Source organism: Kogia breviceps, chromosome 15 (genome assembly GCF_026419965.1).
Source record: "Kogia breviceps isolate mKogBre1 chromosome 15, mKogBre1 haplotype 1, whole genome shotgun sequence".
Taxonomy (NCBI): Eukaryota; Metazoa; Chordata; class Mammalia; order Artiodactyla; family Physeteridae; genus Kogia; species Kogia breviceps.
Window position 1 is genome coordinate 55,507,594 of NC_081324.1, and position 22,716 is coordinate 55,530,309.

At 38.6% G+C, this 22,716-nt stretch overlaps 1 protein-coding gene across 10 annotated transcripts in view; it reads right to left on the reverse strand.

Annotated features, from left to right (window-relative positions):
* MYOM1 (myomesin 1) overlaps positions 1–22,716 on the reverse strand; it is a 154,402-nt gene that overhangs the window by 106,411 nt on the left and 25,275 nt on the right. For 8 of the 10 annotated variants that reach the window (XM_067015301.1, XM_059040824.2, XM_067015304.1 and 5 more), the window contains 2 exons: positions 22,046–22,370; positions 4,444–4,584 (listed from right to left, as the gene is read on the reverse strand). In XM_067015301.1, coding sequence (XP_066871402.1) covers positions 4,444–4,584; positions 22,046–22,347 — 443 coding nt within the window. In that variant the 5' untranslated portion in view covers positions 22,348–22,370. The remainder of the gene's footprint in view (positions 1–4,443; positions 4,585–22,045; positions 22,371–22,716) is intronic. The other 2 variants (XM_067015306.1, XM_067015305.1) reach the window with 1 other exon arrangement.

Consider the following 22,716-nt stretch of genomic DNA (forward strand, 5'->3'; position numbering starts at 1 on the left):
TTTTACCAAGTTCAAAGCACCTGACCTCAGATGCTGTACACTGCCCAAAGAAAACCTGACATAGAAAGACCTGGTAAATAGGAGCTAACTCTTCACACATGGCAGTGATCTTCACCTTAACCAACAATGATAACAACAATAATACTACCTATTCCAGCTGTGGTACCTTGACAAGTGCTTTTTACATACATTGTCTCATTTTTCCCCCCAAACAACCCTTTGAAGTAGACTGTACCCTCTTTACTTTAGATATACGGCAACAAGACACGGAGAAGTTAGATAACTTGCCCAACGTCATTTCTTCGGTTTCCTTAGTGTGTTTAAATACAATTTAGTCTATAAAAAAAGATTAAGTTACGACTTCCTTCCAGAAAAGACGATATTGTAAAATGACAGACAGTTGTGTGGCTGTGATTCTGATTTTCGACTATGTGATTGATCTGGATTCTGTAACTCAGATGATGTAATGCATTGCCCAGAGGTGCTGCACGCAGAAATAAGTTGTAAATTTACGTGAGACCCTTAAGCCTAGTGGGTTTCCTTTCCATGATAATAAAGGTTGTGTGTGTGTATATGCATATTTAATATGACGGCCTTACTTTGTACTTACACACAGCCCTATTGTAAAGAAATGATCAAACTCACAATTGAAGTGTTGATGCTGACAAAAGTGACTTGTTTTTACTCATAACTGATGATGATGATGGCAAGTGAGTGGTTACATCCCAAAGTGCTGTGCCTAATATAATAGTTTATGATAGAATTTGTGCTGTGATTTAGTAATGCTGTTTAAAATATTTGGATTATTTTAAAACTCCTTCAATACCTTTGTTGTCAATCCTATTACATGTTTCAGTGAGGAGTATGTTGATTATATTGAAGATTCTCTTTAAATTGAGTCTCTTGAGACCTCTTAAGGCAGAACTGTACATTTATTTTTCTTATAAGAAAAATTACTTCAAACTTCAAGCAAACACTGCCATTGTGTTTACAAGTCTCTGGCACCTGAATCTATATAGTTTGCTGATGAGTAGGATGCAACATTTGCACATGTTTGGAATTTCTCATGGAATATTACTAAAACATCTGGTAGACAAATTAGTCCACCTTGCTTTTTTTGTGGGTTTTTTTGTGGTACGCGGGCCTCTCACTGCCGTGGCCTCCCCCATTGCGGAGCACAGGCTCCGGACGCGCAGACTCAGTGGCCATGGCTCACGGGCCCAGCCGCTCCGCGGCATGTGGGATCCTCCCGGACCGGGGCACGAACCCGCGCCCCCCGCGTCGGCAGGCGGACTCCCAACCACTGCGCCACCAGGGAAGCCCCACCTTGCGTTTTATTCAACTTAGTGAGTAAATTTTAATTTCTTTTCCTTTCTCTCTATCTCTCCAAATATTAGTAAGTAGTCTCTACCAAGGAAGTTATCTGCTATAATTTAGGGGGAGAAAAAGGAAGATGGAACATTTTTAGCTTAGTGTCCTGACATAATTACCTCTAACTTTTTTTTTTTGAATGAGATAGGAAGTGAATGAATTAATAAGTGAATACAAAACAAACGTCATGAGAATCTACTTGGAATTCTCTATAGAGGCTAATATACAATATAGAGATCTGAAATGAGGTTTGTAATATGATTCAATATGTATAGTAATGGATTATATTGAATGCTAGTCCGGCCCCAAGGTGAGACAACTCTAAGTGAAGTTCACATGCCCTTTAACAGTGGATGTGCTAACATAGCTCTAGAGGGCAGAATGGAGTCATGGTTTCCCTGCCTTTTACATTTGCAAATAAGGTAAACCTTGGGGAAAAAAACTATAATTATTTCACAGGAAAACTCAAGTACACTTAAAAATATATTTTTGACCCAGGACAGCAGGCACATTTGCCTTTAAGTAAATATAAGTACATGTCAGTGGTAACCCTGCTATAATTTGGGTACAAGAGGTAGAATATGATGCTAACATCAAAAACACACTACTGCAAATTTAAAATAAATTTAAAACCTTTCCAATACCCGATATCTGATGATTTCAATTTAAAACCTGTTGCTGACATATAAAGTTAGTTCTACTTAGCGGACTATAAGAAGTGGAATTTTCAAGTGCCATCCAGAAGAAACCGTATTCTCCAGAAATATACTACGATTGCATTTGCCAATCCTAGGGGGACTCTCAGCTCATCCACTACCAGCCATGTGACTTTCAGCAAGTCACTGAGCTTAGATTTCCTTGTCCAAAAATTGACATATTAATATCTCTCCAGGGCTGGATGGAGGACTTAGCAAGATAGTTTACATAATGCACCTAGAGTGATTCCCAGCAAACAATAGGTACTCAGCAAATGTTCCTTATTTTCCCATCCTCTTAGATTGTTAATACTGTCAATACCATTACGCAGAGTTATTTTCATAGTAACAGAAAATAGGAGATGGCTCCATATAAAAAATGAAGGCGAGCTGCAAATAAAACCTAGAAGATAAAATTTTTATTCACATTTTCTTTTATCACAGTTTATTTTGTAAATTATCATTTATTTATTTTTAAAAATATTTATTTAATTTATTTATTTTTGTCTGTGTTGGGTCTTTGTTGCTGTGCACAGGCTTTCTCTAGTTGCCGTGAGTGGGGGCTACTCTTTGTTGTGGTGTGCGGGCTTCTTACTGCTGTAGCTTCTCTTGTTGCAGAGCACGGGCTCTAGGCACCAGGCTTCAGTAGTTGCCGCACACGGGCTCAGTAGTTGTGGTTCACGGGCTCTAGAGCACAGGCTCAGTAGTTGTAGCGCAAGGGGTTAGTTGCTCCGCAGCATGTGGGATCTTCGTGGACCAGGGATCGAACCTGTGTCCCCTGCATTGGCAGGCAGATTCTCAACAACTGCACCACCAGGGAAGCCCTAAATTATTTCTTGAGACTGGCCTGGAGGGGACAAAATGGTTTGGTGGGGAAAAGGCAGGGAGAAGATGGTGAGAGTGAGCAGCTTCACTTCGTGCCCACACAGGTGGAGAGGCATGCCATGTAGGTTAATGCTGAGCTGACATGATTTTTAAATGATTTTTTAAAAAACAGAGTGGGGGGGGTGGAGCTTCCCTGGTGGCGCAGTGGTTGAGAGTCCGCCTGCCGATGCAGGGGACACGGGTTCGTGCCCCAGTCCGGGAAGATCCCACATGCCGCGGAGCGGCTGGGCCCGTGAGCCATGGCCGCTGAGCCTGCGCGTCCGGAGCCTGTGCTCCGCAATGGGAGAGGCCACAACAGTGAGAGGCCCGTGTACGGCAAAACAAACAAACAAAAACAGAGTGGGAAAAAGACAGAAAATAAAATATTTCACTTCTCTAACCTAGCCATCTTCTAAAAGGAATATGAGTGTCATTAAACCACCTGTGAAGAGGTTGATTCTGGGCAAGCATACTTAACAACAATATAAGCATGTTTGTCTGGAAAGTTCACTTTAAAAAATCAGATATAAAAAAAGTCAAAGATATAAAATAAAAAGCTAAAAATAGAATATTGTTTATCCCCTTACCTTCCTAAGTAGGTTCAGAGCAATTATGACATTAGCCTCCAAAACAATTCAGAAAGGAACCATCAGAAAGCAGTGGGAAGAAAAAATGGAGGGAAACAGAAATAGGTCACCCAAAATCGCACTCGCATTATTGCCTAGTGATTTTCCTGAGAGCACTTGCCTGGAGAAGATGACCTCATTCTGAACCATCTTAGCTCTGTGAATAATTCTCCATTCAAAGGAAAATAAACAGGGAAGACTCAGAAAGTTCCTGTTAAACTTTAAGTTGGTGTCTTGGACAAGTCTCCTTTCAAGATTCCTTTGTTTATATTATCATTCAAAAAAATGTTTATATTATAAACAGAAATTTGGCATTATACAGACTGGTGATTTAGTGATTATTTTGTTTGAACTTTACCTCAAAATAAATAGTAATCTATTTTACATTTAACAAACATAAGCCAGGCATTGAAGTTACGGTGCAATTCTTTTACTTAGTCTACATTATCTAAGACTTTTTTTTCTTCATAATGAATAATAATTAAAACCACACTGGCAACCAATCTACCTAAAAATATCATCTGATTTTTTTCTTTTAGTTCACCCAGTATTTTATAGTTTTAACCTTTCTTTCTACTCTAAACATAGTGACTATATATAGTGTCCAAACACTAGCATCCAATACTCGGCTTCTAACTTCAACTAGTTACATAATTAGAAATAAGTTGCTGATCATCCTCTTTTGTCATATAGCCATCCTATGTGATGGCAAACATTTTTACAATGAACACATCTCCCTCCGTGCATGGTTCTGAGGTTCCACAGTTCTTTCTCAACCAGTACATAGTAAGTGCTCAATAAATGACAGCTGCTATTATTATTACTACCTGACAACATTTACTCTCCACTTTCTAATAATCAGATCCAGGGAGAAAATCCGTACATACCGTCCTGAGAAAATGGGCACCATGTAGTCACTTGGCAGATTTTCTTTCTTCTCTCCAGAAAGAAGGCTTTTCTTGGCTCTCTTTGTTTGGGGGCTTAACTTGGATGAATAATCTTCTAACATCAGACTGGAATCTGTAAGTCTGAAAAGGAAAAACACCCTAATGTTAGTCTATAATTTTTAAAAATGCTTATAAAAGGAAGTTTTAAGTTTGGGGACGTTTCACAGAATCCTAGAATCATCTTTTATCTTTAGAGCTAGTGTGAGACTGACCTCACATAATGCACTCTATCTAGACACAAGAGAAAAATAGGTCTATAGCAATTTTTTAAAATTGCAGTATAACTGCTTTACAATGTTGTGTTAGTTTCTGCCACACAGTGAAGTGAATCAGCCATATGCATACACACATCCCCTCCCTCTTGGACCTCCCCCCGCCATCCCCCCATCCCACCCAAGTAGGCCATCACAGAGCACCGAGCTAAGCTCCCTGTGCTATACAGCAGGTTCCCACTAGCTAGCTATTTTACACATGGTAGAGTATTTATGTCAAATTTCATGGCTTTTTCCCCCTTAAAATTTCGAGGGAAAGTGGCAGTGCTTTGGTAATAGTTCCAAATACCCTTTGCTGTTAAGTTAATGTTGGAAATTTAGGTGGTCTACATAAATGGTTTGGATACATTGTGTATCCAAATGCTTTCAGGGGATTGATAAAAAAAGCAGATTTTCTGTATTGGGAGCCCAGGCAATTATGATGCAGGGCCTCTAGGTTCAACTTGAGGCCTTTATGTAGTATAGACAGACTCTGTCTGAAAGGACACTGGGTTCATCAAACAATAGAGTTAATATACTTTCTGTGAACACACAGTGTCGAGTGACTCGGAAAATTACAGGTTTGATAAAGAACCCTTTGCTAGTGCTGTTGCACACAAAAATCCACCCACCCATGCACACTGGTGCGAGTGTACACTTGGAGGTAGTTATTGTTCTAATAAAACAAAAAATGTGTTAGTAGAGTGGAGAACATGACAGCAGAGATTGCACCTAGAGAAAAGAATTGATGAAATTAAAAGGACAACCTTAATCTATATAGTTCTTGAATGAAATGAAGTGCATTTTCTTTCAAATATATAGAATTTGGCATAAATTTCAGAAGTTCATGGACTCTCTGAACGATCCATGGGATCAGGCTAAAAGCCTCTTGTCTACATTGTAATGAAAGATAATTACAATAGGAAGCCGTACAGGAACTCTCTGTACTATCCTTGTAATTTTTCTACAGACTTGAACTGATTCTAAAATTTAAAGGTAATATTAAAAAGGTCCCTGGTGTAGAGAAAATTTGAAGAGAAAGTGAAGCATGTGAGTGGTGTGGCATGGAAAAAGCCAACTGCCCAGTTAAAACAGCAAAACCTTCCAAAGTGTCCAAACCTTGATCGTTTCCCAGTCTTTAAAAAGCATTAGCAAAAGCAAAGAGATTACCTAAATCAAAAGAAGACAGTACATATACAGAGTACAAAATGGATACATAATAATGCAAATAATCCTATCCCCTGCTAAGCAAGTAACACAGACCTGCAGGGCTTCTAGGAAGTACAGGGGGTGCAAAGGTAGCCTGAGAGTATACGGTGGGCTACTGTCTTTAATTCCTGGAGTGGAGTTGTAGCACAGAAATGGCAAACCTTTTCCTCTCCCACTAACTACCCCTTCCCCCAGGGTGAATATTCTATGATATTCTATGAAAATTCTATGATATTCTATGATTCTTATTCTATGATCAGCATTAATGCCAAAGGTTAGAACCTTGAATTCAATCTTGTGGATTGGTTACCAATTGGAAGGCTTAGTGAAATTTGTTCCTGGCTGGCTGTTCCAGGCAGCAGCAAAATGATTGCATTCTATACCCCTAGCAGGTTACAAAGTACAGGCTGTGCTAATACAGGTCTAAGTTTAAAGTGGTATTTTCCTTCACTCCTTTAATTCCATTACTATACAAAATAAAATTAATTATGGAGTCTGTTTCATTTTTTTTTTCTGTTTATAGAACATTTGCATTTTCTCATTTTTCTCCTGTTTTTCTCTTTTTACTTTTTACTTTCATGCTACTATCTGCAGTCCTATTCTGAGCTCATATTTTCAATGTTTATTTATATCAAAACAGCTGTGATTTGTCATTCTTTTTCTTGTACTTTCGTTCCTTTTTTTCTGTCATTTTCTGTTTAAGATAAACCTTTAGGGCTTCCCTGGTGGCGCTGTGGTTGAGAGTCCGCCTGCCGATGCAGGGGACACGGGTTTGTGCCCCGGTCTGGGAAGATCCCACATGCCGCGGAGCGGCTGGTCCCGTGAGCCATGGCCGCTGAGCCTGCGCGTCCGGAGCCTGTGCTCCGCAATGGGAGAGGCCACAACAGTGAGAGGCCTGCGTACCGCAAAAAAAAAAAAAAAAAAAAAAAAAAAAAAAAAAAAAAAAGATAAACCTTTAAAATGATTCACTTATTACATAGAATGTGCCAGAATGTGATTATTCCATTCTCACAAGTAAATCACAGCAGATGATTTTTAATAGTTAAACTTTATGGTAAAGATTCATGGTACTATCATCAGTTTTCACATAATATTTCATTTGGAACAAAAGCCTTCAAAAAAAGCATTATGATTTTATATATTATTTAGAAAATCCAAAGTATTTAGAAAATATCAAACACTTGTTATGCTCTCTAAAGTTTCTTCAAGCTTTTGAATCCTAACAAAAAAAGAGTGTGTGAAGGATTAGATGTTAAAATACCTTGCCAACAGACTATTTGGTAATGCTAAGTCATTTATCAAAGTTAACAAACAAAACTAAATCAGAGAAACAAAGTTTTAAGGAACTGACTATGCAATAATTAGTGTAACTAATTATTTGAAGGAAAGCCATGTCTATTTTGTTATGACCCAGGAACACTGAAGTCTAACATCTTACTCTATTGAATTTTAAAGTCAAATAATGTTTTTGAGGAGTTCAATAGAATATGTAAAATTTAAATTTCTTTTTTAAATTTAAATTTCTTTGAAGTTACATCAAAGAGCTAAATAAGGGCTTGCTAACCTCCTGGGCTTTTAGTTGTATCTAAATTTTGAAAATAATACTCTGTCTTATAAGTCAGTTTCTGAGTAGACACTTAACTTGATATGTATGGATCAATGTGGGTCTTTTAACTATTAAAACTATATTTAACGGGACTTCCCTGGTGTCGGCAGTGGTTAAGAATCCGCCTGTTAATGCAGGGGACACAGGTTCAATCCCTGGTCCAGGAAGATCCCACATGCCACAGAGCAACTAAACCCGTGCGCCACAACTACTGAGCCTGTGCTCTAGAGCCGGCGCGCCACAACTATTGAGCCCATGTGCTGCAACCGCTGAAGCCCATGTGCTCGGAGCCCGTGCTCTGGAACAAGAGAAGCCACCGCATTGAGAAACCGATGCATTGCAACGAAGAGTAGCCCCCGCTTGCAGCAACTAGAGAAAGCTCACGTAAGGCAACGAAGGCCCAACGCACCCAAAAATAAATTTAAAAAAATTTTAAACCCCTAAATTTAATGTTCTTTATGTCTTAAATCTTGAATCTTTCTGAACTTCAATTTACGAAGGCAGGGAAACTAAGCTATAGGTAAGGATTGATTTGTATGTGCATGGGTGCACCCATGTGTCTGTAACTGTGTCTAGGTACATGTACCTGTACTCTGCTACTAATTGTGGTATGTCCTCTTAATATGTCTAAAGTTAGCAGAATTTTTAAAAATATCATGGTGTGTATGACATCATCACACCTATGACCAGCAGCACCACAGAAAAGGGATGTAGCCCAGGTACAGAAAGCTCTTTCTGGAAATGTTCCAGGGACTCAGAAATAGACTTGCACCTCCATCCAGTTCAAATACTGAACAACAACAACAAAAACAACATAACCTTCTGCTCTTACAACTTCATAATTATTCTTAACAGGAATAGCAAGAACAAAAACTACTTATAGAATCACAGAACTGGAAGAGTTCTCAGGGATATTTATACCACACTCATTTTATAGATGTGGAAGACCTGGAATATCTTTATAACTTGCCCAGGTTCATACAGTAAGTTGGTAGGTGAAGTAGGACTAGCATCCACCTAGGTTAGTGTTCTTTCCACTACAGCAGTGGTCTCTAACTTTTGTGACTGAGTCCTCTCAATCCAAAAATATTGGGGGCATGCCACCTGTATATATCTGTTTATTTATAAATTCTACACATATACTGCTGTATAAATATTCTCACTTTATGAAATATTCAATCAACAGAAAAATTTTATGGGCCAAATTTGACTTTTTAAAAAATACAGAAGTGTTCATATTTCTTCCTACACTTCCATGGCTTGCCTTCATGGATTCCCCACTTTGGAAACCACAACACCATGTCACACTGCCCATAATGACTCTGATGTTGATTTGCTATTCCTGAATTTATTCACATCAATTGATTTATTCACATCACAGTCCAATTAAAAATAAGGCATTAAAAAACTCATTAAAATTTACATAAAGTAAAATGCTAGTTCTTTAAAGTTATGTTGTCCTAGTTCCCCAGGATGAGTAACTTTATTCACACTTACGTTAAGTATGGATCTACTTAATGGCTATATTTCTTTCTAAAAAAATTATGACAACCTATCAGCATGTTTCAGAAAAAATGATCAGTTGTAGACACCCATCCCTATATGCCTACGGTTATATTGTATTATTGGCTTCCCTCTCTATCTTTCCCATTGCCTATGACTATTCAAGGAGGGGGATGGCCTAAGTTACCTTTGTATACTCAGTACTGTGTGCACTGCCTGATAGTGTTCAATAAAGTTATTGAATGAACTGAAATCAAGATTCATCCTCCTGGGGCTTCCCTGGTGGCACAGTGGTTGAGAGTCCGCCTGTTGACACAGGTTCGTGCCCCGGTCTGGGAAGATCCCACATGTCGTAGAGCAGCTAGGCCCGTGAGCCATGGCTGCTGAGCCTGCTCATCCAAAACCTGTGCTCCGCAATGGGAGAGGCCACAACAGTGAGAGGCCCGTGTACCTCAAAAAAAAAAAAAAAAAAAAAAAAGACAGAATTGAAAGAAAATATAGAAAATTTAAAATAGCTGGAGATTTCAATACTCTACTTTCAATAACTGATAGAACAACTAGACAAAAATCAGCAAGGACATAGGAGACTTGAATAACACTATCAATCAACTTGATGCAACTGACCTTTCTAGAATACTTTACCAATGACAACAAAGTACATATTCTTTTAAACATTCTCCAGGAGAATTTATATGCTAGCTCACAAAACAATCTCAATCCATTTAAATGAATTTAAACAATACAAAATATATTCTCTGATAACAGAAAAATTAAGTAAGAATCTACAACAGTAAGAAATTTAGAAAATCCTCATATATCAGGAAACTAACAACATACTTCTAAATTACCCACAAGGGAAAAGAAATCACAAGGGAAATTAGAAAGTATTTTGAACTACATGAAAACAAAAACACAACATATTAAAATTTATGGGATAAAGCTAAAGCAGTTATTAGAGGTAAGTTTATAGCTTTAAGTGTCTATATTAGAAAAGAAGTCTCAAATCAATAACTTAAGCTTTCATTGTAAGTTAGAAAAAAATTAAATATGAAGCAAGTAGAAGGTAGATATAATAAAGATTAGGGAGGAAATCAATAAAGTAGAAAACAGAACAACAATAGATAAAATCAGTGAAACAAAAGTTGGTTCATTGAAAAGATCAAGAAAATTGACAAACCTTTCACTAGATTAACCATGAAGAAAGAGAGAAGACACAAATTATCAAGAACAAGAATAAAAGAGGAGACGACTACCAAAAGGCTCACAAGGAAGTATGATAAATGCACTTATGCCAAAAATTTAAACAACTTAAATGAAATGGAAAAATTCCCATAAAGATTTAAACTACAAAAACTAACCCAAGAAGAAATTAAAAATCAGAATAGATCAATAACAAGTAAAGAAACTGAATTAGTAATTTAAAATCTTTGCACAACGAAAAGCCCAGGCCCATATGGTTTCACAGATTAATTCCATGGAATATGTAAAGAAGAAACAAATAAATCATTTCCATATTTTTCAAAAACAGAAGAGAAGGGAGCACTTCCCAACTTATTCTATAAGGCCAGTATTACCTGTTATCAAAGCCAAACAAAAACATTATAATAAAGAAAAAAAAAACACAGACCAATAGCCTTCAAGAACACAGGTACAAAAATCCTTCACAAAGTATTAGTAAACTGAATCCAGCAACATATAGCCAAGTGGTATTTATTCCAGGAATGCAAGGTCGATTTAACATTTGAAAATCAATCAGTGTAGTATACCATATTAACAGAATAAAAACAAAAAAAATTATCACTTCAATAGATGCAAAAGAAGTATTTGACAAAATTCAGCATTCCTTCATGTTAAAAACTCTCAACAAAAGAGGAAGAGAAGGGAAGTTCCTCAATCTGATAAAGACCATCTATGAAAAATCTAGAGCTAGTATCATATCTAATGGTAAAAAATTAAATCCTTTCTTCCTAAGACAGTAAGGGAACAAGGGTGTGATATTTGCTCTAGCCACTGCTCTTCAGCATTGTACTGAAGTTCACATTATACTGAAGAATAGCCAAGGCAATTAGTAAAAAAAAAATTGAAAAAATTGGAAAGCAAGTCTACTTTAGTTATGGATGATATAATCATATATGTGAAAAATGCTAAGGAATACACACACATGCACACACACACAAATGCTACTACTAATAAATGAGTTCAGCAAGGTAACAGGATACAGAATCAAAACACAAAAATCAATTATACTTCTGTTTACAAGCAATGAACAATGCAAAAATAAAATTAAGATAACTCCATTCACAATACTATCAAAAAGAATAAAATATTTAGGAATAACTTTAAAATAGAAGTATAACATTCTACAGTGAAAATTACAAAACGTTATGATAAGTGAAACAAATCTAAACAAATAAATGTCCCATGTTCATGGATTGAAAGAGTCAACATTGTTAAAACACACACATTTTTCAAAATTGATTTACAGTTTCAACATAATTCTTATCATATTGCCAGCAGAGTTTTCTCTTTGTAGAAATTAACAAGGTGATCTTAAAATTTATATGGGAATATGAAGGAATTACATAGGCAAGATTTTTTTTTTGTAGAAGGGGAACTAAATTTGAGAACTTACATCTACCAATTTCAAAACTCTTTATAAAGCAATAATAATTAAGAAAGTGTGGTGCTGGCATAAGGACAGTCATACAGATCCATGCAACAGAATTGAGAGTCCATATATAAACCTTTCTACTTACAGTCAGTTAATTTTTGATAAAAGTGCTAAGGAATTTAAGGGAGAAAGGATAGTCTTTTCAACAAATGTTGCTGGGACAATTGTATATCCATAAGTGAAGGGATGGATTTAGAACTTTACTCAACATCACATATAAAAAATTAATTCAAAATGGATTATTTCTAAATGTAAAGTAAAATTATAAAACTCAGAAGATAAGAGAAATTCTTTATGATGTTGAGTTAGTCAAAGAGTTCTTAGATATAACATGAAAAGCATGATTAAAAAAAGAAAAAAGTCATGAACTGAACTTCATCAAATGAAAAAGTTCTGGTCTTTGAAGGACGCTGTTTAAAGAACGAAAAGACAAGTCACAGAATGAGAGAAAATATTTGCAAACATTAATAAAGGAATTGTATATAAAATATTTAAATAACTCTAATGATTCAATAATAAGCAGAAAAAAATTCAGTTTAAAAATGGGCAAAAGATTTGAGCAGGCATTTCACCAAAGAAGATACACAAATGGCTACCATGCACATTAAAAAGATGATCAACATTGCTAGCCATTAAGTAAGCACAAGTTAAAACCACAATGAGACCCCACTACACACCCAAAAGAATGGCTATAAAAAATAAGACAGAAAATAACTAATGTGGATAAACTCGAATCCTTGTACCTTAGTATGTGAATGTAAAACGGTATAGCTGCTTTGGAAAAGAGTAGTTTTGTGTAATATTAAACATAAACTTAGCACACAACCCAGCTGATATTTTAGAATGTGCAAGAGAAGGTTCACTTCAAACAGAAAGCCTTAACTTTCTGTAATAATTTCATTTATTCAACAGAAAACTTATTTAGTATCCACTGTGTGCACAATAGTGTGCTTGAAGCTGGGGTGGCAGGGGGATATGAAGATAAATTAGATAAATTAATGACTCTTGTTAGGACTTCCCTAGTGGCGCAATGGTTAAGAATCTGCTTGCCAATGCAGGGGACTATGGGTTCGAGCCCTGGTCCAGGAAGATCCCACACATCACAGAGCAACTAAGCCTGTGCGCCACAACTACTGAGCCTGTGCTCTAGAGCCTGTGAGCCACAACTACTGAAGCCCGCACACCTAGAGCCCATGCTCCGCAACAAGAGAAGCCACCACAATGAGAAGCCTGCGCACCACAGCGAAACGTAGCCCCCGCTCTCCCGCAACTAGAGAAAGCCCACGCACAGCAACGAAGACCCAACACAGCCAAAAATAAATAATTTTAAAAATAAATAAATTTTTTTAAAAAACACTCTTGTTTTCTGAGAGCTTTACCATGTAGTAGGGGAGTAAATGCTACCAGGCCTGATGTGTTGAATTATGTCAATCATGGAAGAAAGGATGGAAGGACAGAAGGAAGGCAGGCAGATAAGCAGAAAGATTAAAGCAAACAAAAGTGAATTCACAGGCTTGGAGACAATTTCTGTCTGGGGTTATCAGGGAATCCTTTGTGGAAGAGCTGGACATTAAAAGATGGGTAGGTCATCCCAGGATGACACAGAGATATGTGCAAAAGCTTGAAAATAGAAGTTCCATTTTCATTGCTGACTTATCTATGGGTTGCCATTAGACTTTACTGAGTCGCCACAAAGGAGCTGAACTCATTTTTATTATTCTAACAATTTTCCTTTAAAACTGCCTCTTCATATATATTTACAACCTAGCACTGCTGTGTATAAACAAAACACTCAGCTGTTTCCCAAAAGGGAGGAAAAGGTGGTGGTTTTACTGAACTATGGGTCAGCTTCTAGAAAACTGTCCTTCTTGGCTGTCTTTGGTCATTTGGTCAGCCCCTCCTCCTCAGGGCTTCTGGGATCTGAGGGTCCATCTCTTTCATCTTCAGAACCCCGTGGAGGGTCAGGAACAAGCACTTGGAGTTTGCAGTCTCTTTTCTCATTTCTATCTTTCTATCAGCTGCATTTTTCCCTGTTGCAAAACTTGAAAGACTGTACTTTCCCTGGGTTTTGTGAAAGGTTGTTTTGGGTCTACTTTTGATATACAGCAGCTTCGTCCTACACTCCTCCTTTGGTATGGGCATCATGTCACCCTCAACACTTTCTACTGACCATTTTTTTTTTGCAGTATGTGGGCCTCTCACTGTTGTGGCCTCTCCCGTTGCGGAGCACAGGCACCGGACGCGCAGGCTCAGCGGCCATGGCTCACGGGCCTAGCCGCTCCACGACATGTGGGATCTTCCCGGACTGGGGCATGAACCTGCGTCCCCTGCATCGGCAGGTGGACTCTCAACCACTGCGCCACCAGGGAAGCCCCACGAATTTAGTTTGATTAACATCATCTTTGAAATTTACTGACATGTAGTATCATAATAAATAATGGTCCCTTGGCCTTTCTTTCTGTCTTTGCATTATTTACCTTATAGTTACCCTGTTTTCCTCTCTATTTCAGTCTCTCAGCATAAAAATATCTAATTTTAATTTTTATTTATTTATTTTATTTATTTTTGGCTTTTTTGGGTCTTTGTCGCTGCGCACGGGCTTTCTCTAGTTATGGAGAGCAGGGGCTTCTCTTCATTACAGTGTGCAGGCTTCTCATTGTGGTGGCTTCCCTTGTTGCAGAGCACAGGCTCTAGGCATGCGGGCTTCAGTAGTTGTGGCTTGCGGGCTCTAGAGTGCAGGCTCAGGAGTTGTGGCGCATGGGCTTAGTTGCTCCGTGGCATGTGGGATTTTCCTAGACCAGGGCTTGAACCTGTGTCCCCTACATTGGCAGGTGGATTCTTAACCACTGTGCCACCAGGGAAGCCAAAATATCTCATTTTTAGTTTTTAAAAAATTTTAGTTACTTAAATAGTAATATAACCACAATTTTTTCTTCTATTTTTTGCCTTATTGTTTCCATTATTTAAATTTCCACTGACAAGTAACATTTTACTCTCCTTTTTAGTAATTTGCCACAGCTAATGTATAGATAGACATGATCTAAAAACAAATACCAGGGGGGGTCTGAACCACTTCACAACATGAATGTTAGAATAGTCATGCTCTAGAAAAGGCTAGTGGGTAAAACACTGAGAGACAAATCCTTATGGTTATCACATTCACCCTTCAGTTTCTATCCATTCCTGGCTATTCTAGAAATTAATTTAACCCGACTGAGTGAGTATGGCCTATTTTTAAGCAGAAGTGAAAGAGTCCACTCCATATTTCCTAGATATATTATGCAGTACACTTGACCATAATATCAGGAGATGCCTTATAAAGTCTAGGTCTGTGGACTGAAAATTGTCCAGGGTTGGTAAAAGTTAGCCTTATTAACTTATTTATAAGGCAGCCCAGAAACCCACATTTCACCCCACTCTGAGGATGGTCGCTAGGGTTGACTAGACTTTGCATGAAGGTTACCTTCCTCATTTGAGGTGTTCCTGCTATGTCCTGTTTCATCTAGAAAGGCTGGAAAAGGTCAAGCCTGCAGCAAGGGCTCCTTGGGCTCCCACAGCTCGGAGAGCTCTGCGGGGAAGCTCAGTAACACTCACTGCTCGGCCAGCAGTGGACAGAGTTAACATGTTACCTCTGAGCGATGGGAGGTAACTGCATGGCCCTTCCTCCACCTTTGACTGCTCATTCTATTCCCACTCTATGAGGGGACATGTCTTCCTTCTCACAGCCTGATTCATCTGCCTATGGAAGATTAATGCCATTCTGGGGGTATCTTGTATTATCTAAACTTGAATTTAACCTGCAAAAGAGCCTGATGAATAGTATTTTCAATGTAGAAACAAAGCAAATGAAGCAGAGAATGAATCACATCTTTCTGGGCCTCAGTGTATGTTATCTGTGGAAGGAGGGGCTTGAATTAGATGAGCTTGTGGTCTCTTCCTGCCATTTCACAATTCTACGGATCTACAAATTGTCAATTTTATGGAACTGGTAATATCAGGAATGATACTCCTAGTTCTCTCTCCGCAAACAAGTTGCAGGTTTACAACAATGAGAGTCGGAGATTGATGCGTGGTGAAGGCTACTCTCTTTGGATGCAGGGTTTATTTTGGGGATTCAGAACACAACTCAATTGCCTTTTAAAGAAGGAACTGGCAATAAACCTGTCCATTTCTGGGCAGAATAAAAAAGAATAACTGGCTTTATGCTTTCATTAGATGTTTCCCCTGATCTTCTCCTGTCATAGGAGAAGTAATATAGGAAGTAATATGACTCATCATTTTCTTAGTACTTAAATTCTGGAAGACAAATCCCAGAATGTTGTATTTGTACCCAGAAACGTATGGTGCCTTTTCCTTATATATAATAGTTAAATCTTTCTTTAGAGAAGAGGCTATATCTTAATCCTTTTTACCCTATTCTATTTTTTATTGCTCCCATAACATTTGTTACCTTTTAGCATGATTTAAATTCATTGTCCTTTTTATTATATTTATTGTTTATGACCTATCTCTCCATGCTAAAATATATGCTCCAAGAGGGCAGGAATCTTTGTCAGATTTATTCAGTAATTTATCCCAAGCACCTAGAACAGTGCTTAGCACACAGGAGGCACTCAGTAAATATTTACTGAATGAATGAACAATACCTAAACCTCACTAAACGGTCCCTATGGGCTCACTATTATACTACACACCTTACATGATTATCTCTTTTAGGGCTGCCAACATGAATAACAATCATTTTCCTCATTTTACAGATGAAGAAACTGAGAGTTTACAGGCATATCCAAAGTCGCAAGTGTAATTGCATGTAAGTACAGGCTTGTTTGACCCCAAAGACTATCCAGTTGCCATTACGTTGAACATCTAGAAATGGAGATATAGAAAATGGACACTAATCCGATACCCATAGCTGAGGTCAAGACACACAAATGTCCCCAAGGCAGCAGACTTCTTTGGTAGCATCTTTTGAAACCACACTGGGGTGGGAAAGGGAGAAAGTCTTCAGGTCCCCCTCAGTCCCTGCTGTAATCAGATCCATCAATAAAAGACAGGGGTTTGTGGTTTGTGGTCTCTGTTTTTAGCGTTGGTGTCTTCTGTGTGAATTACAACTGGTTTGAACATTAGCACTTTCTTTGCAAAGTCTAGAAGTTTCAAAAGAGGTTATGATCTGGGTAACAAACAAGGGTCAATCAATGTGACAGTGTGACATGAGTGTAGGTGAGGGGCACAATTTAAGGTTAAGCACGGTGCCCAGGGCAAGTCACTCATGTTTCAGTTTTCTTATTCCCAAACTGGTGTCTTCCAGAGCCCTTGTGAGTCTCCAGGTCTGATTCTAAGTGACAGTTAAAAAGTGTGTAAGGTTCCAGGTTTGGCATTCATAATGCCCCTGGGATTTTCTAGCTATTGTCTCTACCTATTGTTGCCTGCTCTAAATCTTGGTTTCTCCAGGAGAAGCAGGGGAAAGAAAAGGAAGCATAATGCAAAACTACTCATTGATGCTTCAAGAAAAATATGGTAGCCATGTAGTCAAGGGGAGTTACTGGGAACTTGTAGAAAGGGTGGGGGACTTGGGGTAGGTTGGGGCGCTCAAGTCACTATTCCACTATTTGTTAGTGTAAGGAAGAAAAGTCATTTAATCTCTTTGGTCTCCAATTCTCTCATTTAAAAAAAATATATTTTCTTATTCTTTGTACATTTTTTGTGCTATTTTAAAAATTTGTTTATTTATTTATTTGGCTGCGTTGGGTCTTCATTGCTGCGCACAGGCTTTCTCTAGTTGCGGCGAGCTGGGGCTACTCTTTGTTGTGGTACAACACAACATTGTTGTGGCTTGTGACAATGACACAATAGCTTGTCATTGTGGTGACTTCTCTTGTTGTGGAGCACGGGCTCTAGGCGCGTGGGCTTCAGTAGTTGTGGCTCATGGGCTCTAGAGCACAGGTGCACGGGCTTAGTTGTTCCGCAGCATGTGGGATCTTCCCAGATCAGGGCTTGAACCCGTGTCCCCTGCATTGGCAGGCAGGGATTCTTAACCACTGCACCACCAGGGAAGTCCCTCCAATTCTCTCATTTTAAAATTGAGGATAGGGCTTCCCTGGTGGCACAGTGGTTGAGAGTCTGCCTGCCGATACAGGAGACTCGGGTTCGTGCCCCGGTCCGGGAAGATCCCACATGCCGCGGAGCAGCTGGGCCCATGGGCCATGGACGCTGAGCCTACACGTCTGGAGCCTGTGCTCTGCAATGGGAGAGGCCACAACAGTGAAAGGCCTGCAAAAACATAAAAATTTAAAAATTTAAAAAAATAAAAAATAAAAATGAGGACAATAATTTCTACTTCTCAGAGTTACTGTAAAGTGGTATAGAGAATGCTATACTGAACGGCATCATATGGGCTGGATTTTAATCTGTTTAGAATCAGACAATCTGATGCCTACCATTACCACAGAGGGTTGAGCGGCCCACATCACCCAAGAACTGTACTGTGTTCTCTGGTTTCTGGAAGTTATTCATTTCTACTTATCAAGCATAACAAAATATTTCGTTTTTACTCCCATCTTACTCAAAAGAAAGGATGGCACCCTGATTTCCATATACCACATTCTCTGTAAACATCTTCCTTATTTCATCCTAATTCCTTAGAAAGGGATCCTCAGGTCACACACTGGGCTGTCTGATGTTTATATGTAGACTTTTTAGTGCAGTGGTTGTGACCTTTGTTGAACCACAGAGTTCTCTGAGAATCTGATAAAAGCTAGGGTCCTTCTCAGCAAAAAAAAAAAAAAATTTCATCTGCGCCTAATTTTGCATATAATTTGAGATCATCCAAATCTCTGTTGAAACCTATTCATGGACAGAGGCTAAAAACCCTTGCCTAATGGTTGCGAAGTGGTCATGAGTACCATTTCTCCTTTAATCTCTAATAGTATTTATGAATTACTAACATAAAACAATAGTCTTGTATCATATTGTTTTCCTGAATTTCTGTTTTCTCACTGTGACTAAGAACAAAAGCATTTAGAATAAGCCTTCCAGAATTTATTTTATAACCCTTGGCTCAGAATTCAATTGGTAAACCAATCTGAGCTAAAACCACACTGACTCTGAACAAGCCATTGTTCTTAAGTCTTAACTGAGGTCAGCCAAGCCCTGAGCACATATAAATCTCCATAGTTTCCACTTTACTACTGGACATCTAACTACAAAGCAGAGGCTAAAAATAGACCAAGCCTAGTGTTCATATACACTCCACAGAATTGCATTTCCAACCCCACACGAGTTTTAATTAACAGCAACCAGAGAGACTTCATTTAGCAGGGAAAAGTTGATCCATTTTGAAAACGCTAAAATACAACCTGAAGGAATTATGAAGATTTTGAAATGTTCAGAGAATATTATCTGCTCCTGTTAGCTCTAGGTCTAAAATAAGAAAAACTAAAATACCCCTGGGATTAGGTTAGCTTTCTTTTCTTTTACATTGCATTACACAAAGGAAAAAATATTGACATCTCCCCTTTCTTGTTTCTAGGTCTACATTTCTACTAAGTAGAGTTGTTCAAGCATAGCAAGCCGTTAATAAATACCTACTTACCTACATAAATACTTATAGAGCAAGAAGGAAAATGTGAGGTCGAGTATACAAAAATAATTACAGTTCTACTGCCTACAGAAAGCTTATTATCTGAGGCTCTTTATAGTTAAAATGGCTAAGTCTTCCAAAGATAATATAGAGCAAATGTTTTCTGGATAAAATATAAAGATGCTCAAAATTTCAATTACTAATGTTAGATATAATTTATCAGATTGTAAATAAATATGAATATTGCATCTGTGGTTAAAAAAAGAATTTGTATAAAATTAAAATAATTTTAACAAAATTTAGCAATAGAGTTTAAGAAGTAAAACTCTTTGAATTACAGATTCATAAAACTCTGTAGCCTCTACAGCATTGGAGGAATGAAATATGTACACAAGGAGTTACCTTAACAACTGTATGGTAATAAAAATATACATTTTCTACATTTTCTATAGACTTGGCACAGACAGACCAGGAAAATGGATATTTAAAACATAATCCTCTCTACTACAGGACAGCTGCTTTCCTAAATGAGGTTCTTAAACATATGTATGGGACATTCTTCAGGAGAACACAATGATACTGTCACATAGCGTGGTGCTCATTCCTATTTCCTTTGGAAGGCAGGTATTTGAAACAAGAGCTAAAAGAAATGAATTCACCTCCTCACTCACCTCCAAATATGGACAATATTTCCATATTTGCAGCTAATTTGAGGTCCTTATGAATATCCCCTGGCACACATGACCCCATGAAAGTGAGATTGCAAAACGATCCTGTTCCATTTTAAATGGAATTTCAGAACGTTGCCATAACACATTCCAGGTAAAATCAAGAGACTCTGGTACTGAACATGCAGAAGCTCCCAGGAGGTCGATGTCAGGGCCCAGGAATCACAGCCGTGGATCAGGTACTGCTTAAACCCACAGGGATTCAGGCGTTTCTGCCTTCAGAAGTTGTCCTTACATACAAGCCATCATATTATTTCTTCAGTAACTTTTTAAATTCCCAAAAATAAACACCTTCTCCAGTTTCCCTAAGAGATATTTTATGGACTTAAATTTTGTAAGACAAAATTATATCTGTTTATAACAAATAATGCAACCTATGCAAGATGGAGGAGATTTGAGGCAGCAGGTGATTACTGATCACATAGCCCAGGAATTTTGTTTTGAAGTTCAGCAATTCTTTCTATGGACTATAGATAGATGTTTAATAAAATCACATGAATCTTGCAAGTATGTTTTAATCCCCATGACACATTTTGCTCTGGATATGGAGAAAATAAAAATTGGCTTGGACTGAGAAGTTATCTGCCCAGCATTTATCAGGCTGGAAAAACAAACACAGAGAAACCAAGCTCAAGGTTCACAGGAAATGTGTCTCCCGGGGACACTGCTACAGTAGAGGGTTGTGATAACCTCCTCCTTTGAGTGACTACAGGCTCACCGAGAAACTTTCTTCTCTAATGTCAAACATTATCAGTAGGCTTGCTGTTTGAAATTTTATCAGGAAGAATGAGATATTGCCTTCTTGTGTGGAGGAGTTGCTGTTGACACAGAGAAGCAGCCTCAGTTCCCAGCCCAGGTGCTGAGCTCCACATAAGAGGTTTCTAGATACAACAGTCCTCATTTATCTCAACTTGACTGTTTCCAAAGCAGCAGGACACTGGATTCATTTTTCAGACCAGACCTGCATCTAAACTCCACTCTTCCTAGAATCCTACTGAAACTATCTTTTCCTCTGGTGTGTGGTCTCCCTCATTGCAATGGGTTAAATCTAATTTTGTCAGAGTACCAGTTTGCTCCTGGTATTCTTAGGCTGACTGAGATAGGGCCATGTTTTTATAAAATGCCCTGGCTAAAGAAAATATTTGCTGCTTGAATAATAGCTCAGAATTTTAACCTTGGCTTTCATATATGGAAAGAATAGAACACATCTCTGCTGTAGTTTGGGATCCTGTGGTCTGTGAATTTCAAATTCTATTCTCATCTACGACTTCCCTGGTGTCGCAGTGGTTAAGAATCCGCCTGCCAATGCAGGGGACATGGGTTTGATCCCTGGTCAGGGAGGATCCCACATGCCACGGAGCAACTAAGCCCGTGAGCCACAGCTACTGAAGCCTGCGCACCTAGAGCCTGTGCTCTGCAACAAGAGAAGCCACCACAATGAGAAGCCTGCGCACACAACGAAGAGTAGCCCCTGCTTGCTGCAGCTAGAGAAAGCCTGTGCGCAGCAACGAAGACCCAATGCAGCCAAAAATAAATAAATAAAATAAATAAATTTAAAATAAATAAATTAAATAAATAAAATCGGAAGTTAAGACTCTGCATGAGCATTTCTTTAAAAAAAAATTCTATTCTCATCTAAGTTGAAATGTTCTCAGGACCAGGAAACCTGCTGTGAGTATTGAAATGAGGTTTCCTGGCTCTGCTGCTGCTGAATATTGAACACGACTTGTGGCAAAACTTCTCTGCTTCTAGCAATATCGCAGATGGCAATTCAAGCAAGACATCCCAAGGTGGCTGTAAAGCTTTCTGTGAAACTCAGAGAAGGAAGGTAAAGGGAAATCGTAGACATAAGTCCCAGGCCTCCCAAAACATGGCCTTGCTCCATACCTGGTTTAAAGGTAGGGCTGCCAGTAAGAAGATAAGAAAATGTGACATGGGGAAGTTATTCAGAGAATGTGGCTTTACACTAAATTTGTAAGGCTGCTTTGGACATACCCGTGGGAGTAGCCATAGTCATAGGCTGAGGCAACCTTCTGACTGACTGCAGATGAGAGGGCAAACTCGGAGGCCTGGGAAGCCTGCTGCTGGTAGGATGCGGTGGACGCCTGGCTGAAGGCCTCGGACTTCTGGCGGTGGGCAGCGGAGGAGCGGCTGCTGTAGGCAGTGGAGCCATGGGTGTAGATGGCCGAGCTTTTCTTCTCCTGCTGGTACTGGCTCATGGTGGTGCGAAAGTCTTTGTTGCGGTAGCTGCGATCATAGTGCTCGTGAAGTTTCTGATAAAAAGGCAGAGACATCATGTGCCCCCAGGGAACCAGGCAATCTACAAGAAAGCAACAGTTTGGGGGTGAACTATTAAGGAACAAACCCAACAGAACAAGTCATCTAAACCAACATGTAAAAATTAATACTCTTTTATCTGTTCCAAAGAGTAAGTGGAAACTGATGTGACAGTTAGTTTAGCTGGTTACTCAATAAATTCCTTGCTTCAGAGCCCAGATATACCCCCTCCTATCATTGTGCTATCTTCTCCTTCTTTTTTTAAATACCTAGGAGATCTTTACAAAGTTTCCCTATTGTGCTTTTTCCTTAGACCTGTCATAGCATATATTTCTAATTTTTTGGCATTTCATTCTGACAGGGGCTTCATCTGAGAGAATATGTAATGA